This window comes from Pavona decussata, unplaced genomic scaffold (assembly GCF_977016875.1).
Source record: "Pavona decussata unplaced genomic scaffold, jaPavDecu1.1 SCAFFOLD_16, whole genome shotgun sequence".
NCBI classification, from domain to species: Eukaryota; Metazoa; Cnidaria; class Anthozoa; order Scleractinia; family Agariciidae; genus Pavona; species Pavona decussata.
The window spans coordinates 4,985,421-5,000,186 of record NW_028145439.1 but is presented as its reverse complement, the minus strand read 5'-3'; the positions used below and the strand labels follow the sequence as shown (position 1 = coordinate 5,000,186).

General features: G+C 38.8%; 2 protein-coding genes across 2 annotated transcripts; both read right to left on the bottom strand.

The window, feature by feature from the left end:
• Positions 1 to 730: 730 nt before the first annotated feature.
• On the bottom strand, positions 731 to 5,099 carry LOC146487510 (putative skeletal organic matrix protein 5). Its single transcript, XM_085085843.1, has 5 exons — positions 4,745 to 5,099; positions 4,206 to 4,248; positions 3,314 to 3,449; positions 3,054 to 3,179; positions 731 to 1,298 (listed from the first exon to the last, which is right to left on the bottom strand). The coding sequence occupies exons 1-5, from the start codon at positions 4,986 to 4,988 to the stop codon at positions 897 to 899; spliced, it is 951 nt and encodes a 316-aa protein (XP_084941969.1). The 5' UTR covers positions 4,989 to 5,099; the 3' UTR covers positions 731 to 896.
• Positions 5,100 to 13,356: 8,257 nt separating this feature from the next.
• LOC146487509 (putative skeletal organic matrix protein 5) lies at positions 13,357 to 14,509 on the bottom strand. Its single transcript, XM_085088789.1, has 2 exons — positions 13,951 to 14,509; positions 13,357 to 13,875 (listed from the first exon to the last, which is right to left on the bottom strand). Exons 1-2 carry the CDS (start codon positions 14,011 to 14,013, stop codon positions 13,357 to 13,359), a joined length of 582 nt encoding a protein of 193 aa, XP_084944915.1. The 5' UTR covers positions 14,014 to 14,509.
• Positions 14,510 to 14,766: the final 257 nt, after the last annotated feature.

Here is a 14,766-nt window from a genome sequence, read left to right as displayed (position 1 = left end):
GGTGATAGACAGGGAGAATAAATGGGAATTTCAGTGGAATCCACGGAGTGGCTCTCATCTCCACTGTTTCCAGGTCGAATTGGAATTTATATATAGAAGTGTTGGTTTTTGTGGAGGGAGGAAAACCGGAGTACCCGGAGAAAAACCCTCGTAGCAGGGACGAGAACCAAAAACAAACTCAGCCCACATATGACGCCGAGTCCGAGAATCGAACCCAGGCCACATTGGTGGGAGGCGAGTGCTCTCACCACTGCGCCATCCCTGGTCCCACTTGAACTGGAAGAGAAACGACCCAGTTCCTAGGCTTTCTTTTTCCAATTGATCAGAAGAAAAGAGGGTTTGAATACGAGGGGCCCAGACCATGGTCCAATGATCATATTTTATGAGTGTAGTTCATGACTGTACCGCGCACATAATTTTTGTTGGACGCGAAATGTTAAAATTTAAATTGTTATGTCATGAGTAATGACTCTTGAAAGTAGCGACCCGCGGCATTTTTTAGCATCCCACGTCTTATTGGGAAAGTTCGCGCAGTTGGCAATTTACGCTTTTGTTATTATCCTAAATAGAGATGAAACCAGCATTTAAAGATAAAATCCCACTTCAGTCTGCAAGTATTAGAGAAAAGTCCCTCTTTGCATCCATTACGGTTCCAATATCAGATTTTTAAACCTGTTTTGTTTATTTTATCGTTATTTTATAATAGGACACTCATTCATAAAGAAACCGATTCTTTTTGACCTTGTATGAAAAATTTTATTAGATCTCAGTTTTACAATTCTTTTTATCCCCAATGTTTTAAATTACTTAATTTAATAAGAACTAATGCCCATTTTCTTTTCAAGGCCAACACTGTTACTGTCAACTTGACTCAGTTCTGTTGCGAGTTTCATCCTTCACTGAACCAAGATGTACCCCATGGCCTTGATGCGTTTTTCCCCATTATCTGCGTGCGCGAAGCCATCAGCTTGGTTGCCACACGTGTTGGAGTCGTCAGGGATTCCGCCAGTACCAAAACCGATTTTGGAGTCACAGGTTTTACAGTCGTTTTCGTTGTTGCCAAGGATACCAATCCTTGCTTTGGCCCAGCGGCTTTGGTCGGCAACAACGTTGAACCCTTCTTTATTACAGTTGGTCTGCAAGGAAGCATGAGAGCCAATCAGCGATTTCCACGTGTTACGACCCAGTGAGGTGGCGCGGTATTGTCCGTCAGCGATTAATGAGTACAGGGATATAGCGTGCTTCGTGACGAAAACGGTCTTGATCTGCTGGCTGCCAACCTTCATAGCCAGGCAGATCTTAGGCCCGGTTCATACGTCGAACTTTACATGAGCCGAACCTAATACCTATTAAGGTCGACCCAAATAATTAAGTTCGGCAGTTGATTCAGACGTCGAACCTAACTGAAGTCGAACTTAATTAAAGCTAAAGTGAGAAAGTAGATTTTCGTGGTCAGCGGCTGTTGTTTTTACTCAACAAGATTCAAAATGGCGGGAAAGATGAATTCTGACATGGAAGAGCTTGTTTGGTAAAATAATAAAGACAGGCCAAACACGGCTCCTACTGGGCGAGATAGGAAGAATATGACCTTCAAAGCTAATTTACCCTCACGAGTACGTCTTTCAAAGATCTTCCTTTTCTGTACGAAAGTATAAGGAAGGGTCTTTGTAGATCTCCCTTAGCAGAGGCAGATTTTCTATCAAGTGTCATTTACTAGGAGCCATAATCAGGGATGGAGACCGTAACGAGATGCCAATTTGACTTGTGGGACTTTCCCCATGTATTGTACCAAAAAAATCTATTTTTAGAAAAAAATTGCGCCATACACGCGTGCGCGCACGCGTGTAAACGGCCAGGATCGCGCGTGGAGAAATTGAAATTTTTTTCCACCTGTTCAAAACGGCGTCCAAATTTTAAAATTCTGCCTGGGAATATCTCCTCAGTGCCCACATTTAAGGAATTAGACTCTCACAAAGAAAAGGTAACAATTGAAAGAAGTTGGAATAGGCGGCCTATTGATCACATGACTCTCACAGTAAAGTCAAAAAGGCGCCAAAACGGTGGCGCTGCGTGCGTTGCTACTGTTAAATGAATGAAAAAAGCTTACACTCTACGGACATGTACTCAGACAGGTAAGGACTTTTTTATCTTTAGTGAATTTTTTCTCAGCTGCTTTCCATGTCACATATAAGGTAGTAGCCCCACGCAAATTTGCGTGTATTCACGCGGGTTTATGACGTGAGAAGGGGGGGGGGGCAATTTTTTCTAAAAATAGATTTTTTTTGGTACAACTCATGGGTAAGCGTGGACCCCACGCTTACGGTCTCCATCCCTGATTATGCCTCCTATATTTACTCATCTGAATTGTTTAAGGTTAGGCAAAGAAGGGCGATATTCCATAACAAACTTCAAAATGTTTTTGCGGGTTTTTAGTTTGTTTTGTAGTGCCGACATTCTTTCGCGGAGGTTGACTTCTGAAAGAGTTTTATTATAAGGTTATCGAGTTAACCTCTATTGCATAATCTCTGTTTGAATAGAGTAGTGTTTTCTTCAAATGTTGTTTCTGAAGATTTTGCTCTGAGAAGTCTTGACGCTTCGCCTTTGATATAGCCTGTATTGGAAAGTTTCTGTCGGTTTGAAGTGCGTGTGCACTTCAAGAATAGATTCTTTTTTTTTTTAATCTTTCGCATCTCAGACAAGTATATTCGGTTGTTTCGAAACAAGAAGAACAAGCACATTCCTCTTTTCCCGCCATCTTGTTCAGAATGAAGTCCTTTGCGCATGCCAAGTCGATGGAACGCGCAGACCTCTGGGATAGATATAATTTATATAATTTATACGTAACGTATGCATTTGGTTCGGCACATGAAAAGTTCGACGTCTGCATCGAAGTCGAACTTTTGCCGTTCTATTCGACTGGCGCAGTCGAATAGAACGGCGGGTCGACCCAAATACAAATCTGTCGATCCTAACTGATTCATACGTCGATCTTTACATGCGCCGAACCGAATGATTAGGTTCGGCTCATGTAAAGTTCGACGTATGAACCGGGCCTTAGAGAAGGGTGTGTTCCAGTAGGTTGGCAACTTAGTTTCGTGAACGTCAAACCCAGTCCTTCCTCCTGGAAGATTGAAGTTAACCTTGTTGCTCCAGAGTTTGGAATCGTAGTGAAAGGTTCTCTGGAATAAAAAGGATAAAACAACCATCATCAATACTCACAGTAAACCGGATAAAAAAAATTATATAGAATAAAATAGAAAAATAAAAGTTGTGTGAAAGAAACGACACTTTAGACACCGAGTTTTGTTTGTACCTTTGAACCATGGATCTTCATGACCAGCGTCCATCCTCCTCCTCCGCATGCTCCGAGCCCAGTGCTGGTCATGTGACAGTAAACAGGAATCGTCTTCGAACCTAGGTTCAGCATGTAGGCTTTGTTTCCTTGCGACCTGGAGAAACACAATTTGCATCATCAGCAATACTGATTAATACCTTCAATATTCAATACGCTGGTACGAAATTGAAGTTATTTCGTTATTACGCGATTTTCATTGACCAATTTTTGGCTTGAAAAGTTTTTGTAGATTTTGCCATCTCAACTTAAATTTGCTACTTTGGTTTTTGACTTTTGAGTTTTGGTGTTTACCGTGATTTTCGTAACTTTTATTCCTAACATTTGGTGTGAACTTGGTGCCTCAGTTATAAAAAATTTTTTGCCAACAGCAATATTCTAGATCACTGACTGTTGGGCCTTAAAACTGGGAGTAAATTTGGTGACTCAAGCCACTTCTCATTATCAATTTTAAATTAAGTAGTATTTTTTTCTAGCGTATTTAATGTGAAATTCTAAGAATCGTGCCCTTGTTTCAATCTAGGGCCTTCCGAATATTTTCACGAGTTTTGTTTCCATCTGAGGGCCTTAAAGTTAAGTTTTGGATAGCTTGAATCCAATTTTATCTTTTCACAGTGAAATCTACGGATTTTTGTCATCCACTTACCGCAATGCTAGACCACGAAATGTACGGTTTCGCACATAAGCTCACGTAGAAACATTTATCGCGTGTAGATTTAGGCGAATTTTTACACTGTATAGGAAATTTCGATAGAAAGGAGGTTTAAAATTTGAGTTGCCTTTACAGAAATTGTAAATCTTAAATTTGTGAGGCAGTTCTTGCGATGATTGTTTCGGTATTTCTTTTACTTACAAGTTTTTGTCATAAATTTCCTTGCATGTAGATACCGCCTGACCTAAAAGAGAGACATCAAGTAACATTATTTCGGATTTTTGAATTTATTTCCCGAGATTCTTGGTACAGTTAACTCTCGTCCTAGCGGACACCTCGCTATTACGGACACCCCGATAATACGGACAGCGGAAAAAATAAATTAAAGACGTTTGACTGGAACAAATTTCCTCTATTTACAGAATCTTGTTTTTAAACTAACTCGCGGTCCCGAGGGTGTCCGCAATAAAGGAGTTGACTGTAATGACACCTACCTTTACAAAAGTGCTAAAGTGGCGCTAGAAACATAATTTATTTCGGATCCAAGTAACGTAAAACAAAAATGACTCTCTAAAATGACTGAAATTACTTAATTCCGTTCGACTGTAGTCTGATAAGGTATCCGTGATCAAATTATCTGTTCCGACATCCAACTCGGTGAAAAATAAACAATCAGCAAAAGAGAATGATCAAATTCCGCTTAAATCCAACCGAGGAAGAAATCAGTTAAAACTGGTTACCGGGAGAAGGTTGCAACAGTTTGATCAACTGATCCAGCTTTTTGGATAGCTTTTCGTCAAGTTTCTTGATGGCTTCCTGAGCTTTAGAGTCCTGACCAATGTATTGATTGCACACGACTGTTTCTCCAACAGTTTTGTCGGGAACAATAGCCGTGCTGTTGTTAGTGATTTTCGCGCCATTCACTGAGTATGCCGCGTCCGCTGATAACAAAAACAAAAATGCTGCAATAATCAAAATGCTCATCGTGCGGGAATTGTTCGATTAAAACTGTGCTTAATTATAAACGATAAGACGGAAATATTCCTTCAGCGTTTTTCGACTGCCTTGTTCGCAATTATGACGACGCTAATGTTGGCTTATATTAGATACTAGAATTTTCGTGTTCCGCATCTGCGGGGGAAACAAAAAGAAGACCCAACTTCCGCTTCCGGTTATCAAAATTGTCATTATTACAACTAAACCAAACTTTTGACAACTTTATGACATTTGTATTAAAAATCAGAAGAAATTTGCATTTTTGTCGGGCAAAGCACAAATATGTACGTGGTCTGCAAATATGAAACCATAAATAATAGTTGTGATGAAAGAGGCATCAAAAGACGGTGGGACTTAAGACGGTAGACTCTCTGATACTTCTCTGTTAAGGCTACTGACGTGCTGTTTAACAGCAGCATTTTGGGGTATATCGCGGTACTCAGTGTTTCCACAACTGCATACATCACAGTCGAAAGCATTGCAGACAAGCTCAGTGGAAGCATATATGTCTGTAATGGATCATAAAAATGGAGTACCCCAATTTGTGCTCTGTTCCACTTTTAAGGTAAAGTGTATTACTGTCTTGTTTTTATTTATGGTTACTGAGATGATTTGCTTAGATTTCAACCAGTTATCCAGTGTCGATGATACAATATTAGCGTTATAACCGCCAAAAGTCACTGCTACGCAACGTTTCGATGCTTAAGCCAAAATTATTCGCTTGCCAAAGGTCAGTCTTCTGTCAATAATAGGCCTTATCATGGTTTTCCACGCCATTTTGCGTCTTGAAATAACAGTGCTTGCATAAAGATTCGATGTCAAATAATTTTCATAAAACATCACTTCTGAAAAAGTCATGAATTGGAAACTTTTGGCACTAGGAAAGGGATTTTAAGAAAAAAAAATGGAGAGGTGTAGCTGTGCCAGAAAGCGTTTAGTCGTGTTTTGAGCTTTCCATACATTTGTCTGTATGGCCAGCAGTGAACTGCTACTAAAAATAGTTCGCGGGAAATTATGGAAAGTCCAGAACACGACTGGACTGGACTCCTCCTTTGCGTCCATTAAAGGCCGGTCTGTGTTCCAGTTAACTTATACAACAAAGCCGCTGAGTAAAGACATAAGAACAAATATAGATCAGAAGCGATACGACGTTTTGTCTCTCGAAATGTTTAACTGGAAGATCGACGGTATCACTTCCAGAAACCGTTTGATTGGTTAATTTTTGAAACAGGATCGCGTAGGCTGTATTTTTTACTAGTTAGGTTTTCATTTTCTTTAGATGGACAACACTAGCACTGCTGAGGTCAGCTCATTCGAGTTTTCAACTGAGTTCAAACGAATATTGAAAACGATCCGGCAGAACGCAACGCCAAGGATCTAGTGCATAGTAGATCTCGTTAGCCATTGAGCTCTTGTCAAGTAGAGTAGAGTTCCCGAATTCTTTTACTTCTCAGGCGTGAATATTTGATTTACTGCCAGTGTATTCGTCTGCGGCGACTCTCTCAATCCAAAACCAAAGTTATAACTTGGTCAACTGGAAAAGCTTGACTGTCAGTCAAATGATTGTTTTAAAAAACTGGCAAGAGATTGTTTCCTCGAAATTGAAACACATTTCGGCTAGTTTTTCCTCTAATTACACAACATTCAAAAGTAACCTTGAATAAGTTAAGTTTAAATAAAAATTGTGGAGATCTTTGTTTTTGTTAAAAGACCGTGCTTTCGTCACACAACTATACACTGCTATAACTCTAAGGATAAATTTAGGGAAACCTTCCGGTTGTACTAAGGACTCACCTTCAGTCAGCACAGCCAGCTCTTGAACTCAAACTGATATTCAGCTCGTCCGAAGTGGCCTTTTACTTGCTGATCAACGGAATTTAATTATGATTGGGACAAGACAAAGCTTTTATTCACTAACGTTTTGTGAATTGCAAATCATCCTTTTCAGTTTTAGTCAGCAGTCGCCCTTTTTCGAAAGTTATCACGCTTTGATGTAAGACGAGATGCACCATGATAACTATCGTAAGATTCAGTTATATATTATTTCATAGATGCATATATTTCCTTCAAACTCCACGAAGCTGTTGGCTTGCTTTAATGGGTGTCGCCTACGACTGCAAGTTTGGTGGTATTCAAAGTTTCTAAGATACTAGCTATAGTGAATGTAGGGATAACTAGTTTAGGTTTTGCACTGAAGTATGTTATAAATTTTACAGATCTTTCCTGCAAACTGCGTAAACTATAAACATTACAAATGAACTATTAATACACTGAGCGGCACTGGGTGGTTGCTTTACCAGTGAAAACTGAATATAGCCGATAATTAAATTTTAACATGTTTATGCTGATTGTTCTGTACGAACTCAACCATCGGTCTTTCTGGGGCGACGTGCACCTTTTGCAACGTGCTACAAAGTTGGTTGAAAGAACAAAAGAAAACACAATAGTACAATGATCCCAACTCTAAAAAAACAATGCAGCGTTTTTATCAAAGAAAATTAATTTTCCAGTGACCATTTGCTAAAAAATATCATTCCCTTGAAAGAGTATTCATTCACTCATAGATCCACCATGCTAACTTCTGTAACAGCCAATTATAAACTTCATAGATGTTTCTTCAAACTCAATGGGACTTGATTTAATGGGTGGTCGGGCACGGCTGTGTACGTTTGGCGGTTTTTCAAAGTTTCTAAGATACTAGTGATTGTAGTAATTAGTAGCTTAGGTTTTGTAAGTTTGTTATAAATCAATGGACTAATGGGGACTTGCGTCACTCAAGTTTTGTAAATTGCAAATCCTCGTTTTCGATCCTTTTCAGTTGTAGTTAGCAATCGCCCTTCTTCGCAGGTTATCACGCTTTGATACTTTTTTGAATATTCTGTAAGAAGTGTCCACATTTAGCAGTGATGCTAAACACCCAGAAATTTTAATTATGCATTCATTCATTCACAGATCCCGCTTCATGCTAACTTTTGTAAGAGTCAGTTATAATTTTCATAGATGCTTCCTTCAAACTCCACGAAGCCGTTACAATACAATGAAGTATCAACACACCAAGTAGGGCTTACTTTAATTGGAAGTAGCCCACGGCTGCAGGTTTGGCGGTATTTAAAGTTTCTATGATACGAGTTAATGTAGTAATAAGTAGCTTACGTTTTACAAGTATGTTATGATTTAACAGATCTTTCTTACAAATTGCACAATTCAAAGGAAGCATCACTAAAGAAATAAAAAATGCGCCGAGTGCATTGTTGAGTTATATAAGCACGCGGGAATTTTTAAGAACACGAGAGAAGTGCAGAGAGGCACGAGCCGTAGGCGAGTGCCTCTCTGCACTTCTCGAGTGTTCTTAAAAATTCCCAAGTGCTTATATAACTCAACAATGCACGAGGAACAAGTTTTTTTATTTCTTTTATAAAATATAAACAGTCGCAACTCGTCAGACAAGTGCGAATTTTAATGAATCAACATCAACTTTCTCCTTACACGTCAGACGCAATGTCATTGGTTTAAAATTTGACAGAAAACCAATGAAAATATATCGTTCACGACGAGAATCATTTGAAGCGAAAAGTTCTCGAAAAAGCTAAACAACAAGCTAAGGATTCTCTTCAAAAGTTCAAATACTTCACTTATTTGTGGATTAAGGGAGATTCAAGTTTATTTGAACCGCATTTATAGTGCACGAATTGAACTGATGCAATGAGAATCACCGCGGTGTTGGAGGATGTTGATCGGTGTGATTCTACAACTGCGGATGACATTTCTCTTGGTTGTCGAGAAGAAACGGACTGGAATTGTTGGGAAGACATTTGCTTCATCTGTGTTGTCTGAATGGATCCTGTTAGAGCAGATGACAGAACATCGCTGCACTTTCTGAGCTTTGTTGACGATGGCCGGGAATTGTAATGTTGGAGACTGTTCGGGTTTCTCATTCTGTGGCCCGAAATGTGGCAAATGTGCCGATCTGCCAAGCCCGCTTCTGACCACAAGGTTATCGCTGTTGCTCGAACACAATGATTTGTGTAGACGGTGGACAGCACTGCCTTTTCGCTGATCTCTTTCATCATAGTGCCCAGAGTGTTAACACCGAGCGGGCGATTTTCATACCAGACGGTTTGCACGGCGCCGTTTCCTTCGGTCCAGTCGCGTCGAGGGAGCTGAAAGATAGCTTCGCACTTTGGATTCAACTTGGACAGATACAACCTCAGAGCTCGATAGCCATCGGTTAGTGTTTACAATATCATTGAGAAACTCGAAGCCGCAGTCAAACGAGGGAAATTGTTCGGCCATAATGGCGGTCTGTCGCTGAATTTCTCAGATTTTCACAGGCAAAAAATCTGACGTGTGCTCCGTGCATATGTACAATTATAATGCACGCACCATACGTATGCTTCGTGCATTGTGGAGTTATAAAGAACTCAGTTTGACCAATCACAGTGCTTGCTTGACCCTGGCTATTTTATAAAATAAAATATAACTAGACTGATCAGCACTTCTGTCACTCAAGCTTTGTGAATTGCAAATCATCCTTTTCAGTTGTAATAAGCAATCGCCCCTTATCCTTACACTTAAAGACAATGCAATGTTTTTACCAAATAAATTTAATTTTCCAGTCACTATTTGCTAAGAAACATAATTTCCTTGAAGAAGTATTGAAATTCATTCAAAGATCTACCATGCTAACTTTTTTAAAAATATTAAGTTGAAAGTTTTTTTTTATTATTTTTTGCTTTGAATGACTAAACAAAGAAAATAAATATTGTCACCAAAAATAGAAAGGTAAGAGACTAAAATAAACAAATAAATCAAGCAAAAAGTATATACATATAATAAAATAAAATCACACAAAAGGTCATACAAGATATTTGATTTCAAGTCAAGGTATTCTACGTTTTACTCTTCTTATACATTGTTAATGTAACAGATTTTGAGAGAGATTATTTTTAAAGCGAGACCATTTCCGTACAAAGACGTTTGAGTCGTTATTGTGGAATGCAATATGCTTTTCAATTTCTATCGAGTTCTTAAGTACCTGTATATACACCTGCAGCTTAGGAAGTTTGTTCCCAAGTCGGCAGGTGTATATGTAATGTTTAGCTATAAGGCGTAGGTGATGAAAGAGACGGTCTTTAACGTCATCAATGAGACCGAAACAGAGAGTCAAGGAAGGAGAGACGTTTTCTAAATCTTTGAAATTTTCAGAGATCCACTCGAACATGCTCTTCCAGAATTCCTGAGTGTATTTGCAAGTCCAGAATAGATGAACGAGGGTTTCTTTTGGTTCCTCGCAAAAGGAGCAGGAATCTGTTTGTTTGATTCCTATTTTGTACAGAAAGTCATTTGTGGCTATTTTTCTGTGAAGGAATTTAAATTGGAACGCTCTAAGCTTTGACTCTCTTGTACACAGAAATGATAGGCGGTACGTTTTTTCTCAGTTCTTTTATACTAAAATTACAGTGCATGTCTCTCTCTTCCAACCACTTTCCCTGACTCCTTGATGGTATAGAAGCTTTTTCGTTTATTAGACATTCATAAATTTTCTTGGAAACTTTGGTGTGAGACAGAAGAGTATCAACTGGATCCTTTGGAGTTGAGTCATGATAGGCTGTAAAGTGTACTTTCTTGTAATGTGCTACAGCAGATATCACTTTGTAATATTCGAGATAATTGGTTTTGATGCTATATGTATCTATGAAGGCGTTGTAGCTTAGAAAATTGTGGTCGTTATCTAACAGATCTCTAATCTTCTTTATCCCCGCGCTCAACCATGATCTGTAGAAGAATGGGCGATTTTCAATTCTAATGTGAGAGTTGTACCATATACATGTGGAGGCAAAATCGAGGTTATCCTCTTTGTAGTTAAATTTTGTCACGTACTGTATGAATTCTTTTAAGAAAGGGTCCTTGAGATTGAGCAGTGTAGAATCTTGCTGTTTCAAATTGCGTCTGAACAATATTTTTCCTCCGTGTTTCCCTAAGTAATGGTCAAAACAAAGTTTCCACTTCCCTTTATTTTCTTCATTTAGATACCCTTGGATCCATTTCATTTTCAAGGATTCATTAAAGCTTTGAATATCTAACATTTTAAGTCCTCCTTTCGCGTAATTATTTATCATTGTCGTCCTTTTGATTTTATCGCCCTTGCCGTCCCAAAGGAAATCATACAATATAGAGTTGATTGTCTTGAGTATGTCAGGAGGTGTTGGAAGAGATGACAATATGTAGACGATTTGTGATACGGCTAGAGTTTTTATGATTGTAATTTTACCCAAGAGGGTCAGTCTTCTAGCCGACCAATTATCTAAGATACTCCTTATTTTCTCTATTTTCTCAGCAAAGTTAGAATTAAGAGACCCATCTTCCAAAGTCGAAAACCACACTCCCAAGGCGAAAGTTGAAAGTTACAAGCACTATAAAGAGTAGTGGCTATAAAACAACAACTTTCCAAGAAGAAATGCTGTACTTTAAGTCCACGCCTATTTCCATAAATTACAGAGTACAAGTTTACAAGTTTCAGTTTCCTAATTAAAATGCAGTACGTGGTCATAAAACAGAAAAATATTTATACCGATAAAATTCCTTCAAATGAAAAGGCTCTCTGTTTTATTATTATTCAAATAAATTCGGTTAAGAATAACTCTAAGTAAAAATATCGTTTGGTATAAATTTGGTAAAAAATTAAAGTCAGTGCAATTTTACTAGAAACGATAAAAAAATAAGGAAAGCGGCCATTTCCAGGAAAATACTAGCGAATGGTTAACTTGAGGACAAAAGCAGTAAAATCAGGATGAGTTAATTCACAATCCATTGTTATCTGGGAAGAGCCAATTTTAAGAATGCTTGATTGAAAGATTAGTTTCCCGAGAAACAGTCCAAAACAGGAACACCTGCTCGTGTCAAATTTACACTAGGAGAAAGCAACGTTTGATCAGCGCTAGATATGTACTGCACTAAAATATAAGTAGAGGGGTAAATCCCCAGGCTAAACCATTGAATCTTTAAATATTTTCAATCCCGTCGCATAGAATATTCACCGTCGATCAATAAAACACTGATTGCATTGTTTCCCAACACCTACAAATGGGTATCGTTGCTGCTATTACAATAATGAAATAAGTACACAAACATGTGCACGCGTACAACGTACGAAAACGAAGAAGGATACATGCATGATCTGCAGAAGTTGTGCCAAATGTTTGATTCATTGCTTGGTTTACTACAGTACTTGAAAATGCAATATTCGTATTCCTCTTGCTACACAGAACTTAAGTAGTGTAAACAAAAATGTAAAAGCACTTTTTCGTATTTTTACTTCATTGTAATGGTCAGTCGATCAAAAAAGTCAAACCATGTCTTTCAAGATTTTGAGAAAACAAGAAAGAAAACATATTGAAAATATACGGCGACAGAAACTAAAGTTTGAACATTTCAAGTGCAATCATGATGGAATAATTAAAATTCTATCCACCCCCACATCAGTGACGCCCACGCGTAGTGATTTGCCTGTCAGCCCTCTCATTTGAATTTTTCTTACTTCATGTAAAAATGGGGAGGTGTCTTAAGAGAATATCATCAGACCATCGTATTCTTGATTGCACTTTAGTAAGGTTCTTTACGGGAACCGGGAAGTTCTATCCTTCGAGACTTCATTGATTTTTATGGTGTAACATGTTTTTGGTAAGCATAGTGGTGTATCCGGACATAGTTAATTAATTATAAAGGTTATGCTTATAAAACCTGACAAACTTCTTTGTTTTATGTTTTTGTTAGCCTTTTTGGCCTTGACCCTGCACAAACAACAATAGAATTAAGAATGTGCTAGAGCAATTGACCAATCGAAACGTATTTGTTGAGATATTCAACTGTGGTGTGAATGTTAAAACAAAGGACTATGCAGGGTCGCAGCTCCTCCAACATTAATTGCAGCACCATTGTTTTCACGGCTAGGTTTCCTAAACAGTCCCTCAATTAACGATGAGCGGAAGAACATGGAACACATACATACACGAGGAAGATCTAACATCAAGTTTACTTAAGAATTGGTTCAATCTTAGTGTGCGTATATCGAGTAATGGATTCACGCGGGAGGTTTGAAGAGCACTAAGAAACGCGTAAGATCAACTCGAGTTTCTTGAGTCGGATGACAAAACTTCGCAAGTGCATCCGTAACTCGATATGTGATGGACAACAACAACAACAACAACAAAAGCAAAGAAACCCAACTTTTTGACATTTTAAGCAGTCTTTATTTGCTCTTAGCTTTACACAAGCCTTATCCCCACTGTTTTAAGCCCCTAATTAACCCTTGTTGTTTTTCAGGTTGTCACCTTCACCTTGTTGCAAGTTCCATCCCTCACTGCACCAAGATGTACCCCATGGCCTTGATGTGTTTGTTCTCATTATCTGGATTGTATTTTGCTTCGTTTCCACACGTGTTGGAGACGTCGTGTTTTCCTCCTGTACCAAACCCAATTCTGGAGTCACAGGTGTCGCAGTTCATTTCGTTGTTGCCAATGATGCCAATCCTTGCTTTGGACCAGGCGCTTAGTTTAGCAGCAACGTTGAAGCCTTCTTTGTTACAGTTGGTCTGCAAGGAGGCCTGAGAGCCGACCAGAGATTTCCACGTGTCACGACCCAGTGAAGTCTCACGATGTTGGCCGTCAGCGATTAGTGAGTGGAGGGAGCTGGCCTGCTTGTTGATGACAATATAGTTGATCTGCTCACCAATCTTCATACCGAGGCAGATCTTGGAGAAGGGTGTGCTCCAGTAGGTCGGTAACTTCGTTTCCACTTCGTCAAACCCACTCTCCCCTCCTGCAAGGTTGAAGGAATCCTTATTGGTCCAAAGAATCTCGTCATATTCGAAGGTTTTCTGAAATTAAAGGTAGATTAAGAATGACACAAAATCGGGCAATTACCAAGATTGAACTGAGTGACAAAAGAATACCTTTTTGCCATCAATCTTCATGACCGGCGTCCACCCTCCATCACCACATCCAAAGTTTCCCATGTGACAGTAAACAGGAATCCCTTGTGAATCAATCAGCAGCTTGTACACTTTACTCTTCAGCGACCTGAAAATAAAGAAATTATCACTAAAGGATTTATTCCATTGAGATTCGAACCCAAACTGTAATTCTTGTCAAACATTTACTTTCGTGATTGCTTAAAAAATTTCTGTACTTTGTTGATCCGCATCATTTTAAGGTAATCCTGGAAAACCGTTCGCAGATTGGTTGCGGTCATTTTCCTGCTTACAATGCTCATTAAATGTAACTTCTTCAAATTCTAACTTGAAGGAAAAAGAGCTTATAAATATTGAACAAAAGGTAAATGTAAAAGCACATGAAAAACATCACGCGCAGGTAGGAGATAATTATTTTTGAACTAACTGAAAAGGATCAGTGTCATTTCAATTACGGACAGTTACAGACCTAAAGGGCATTTGGAAAACAACGAGAGTTCCAACAAGGTCTAACTTGTTTGTAGGAAACCTAGTGTTACATTCAATCCACGTCACGCGTAACCGGTATGTCAGTCTTGAACTTCGCCAACGAGATTTCAGAGTTCCCATTGGAAATTTCCCTAGTGTACTGACGATATACTTGTATATCAATTTTTTTTCCTCGAAAGTATAAAAAAGGATTAATGATGACGAGGTTGCACTGTAATTGGCTCTTGCCGGCGGTAGTGGCTCCACTGCTTGAGTGGCAATATATGGCAAAGTGCAATAAATAGAAACAAATAAATAAATAATTTTCAT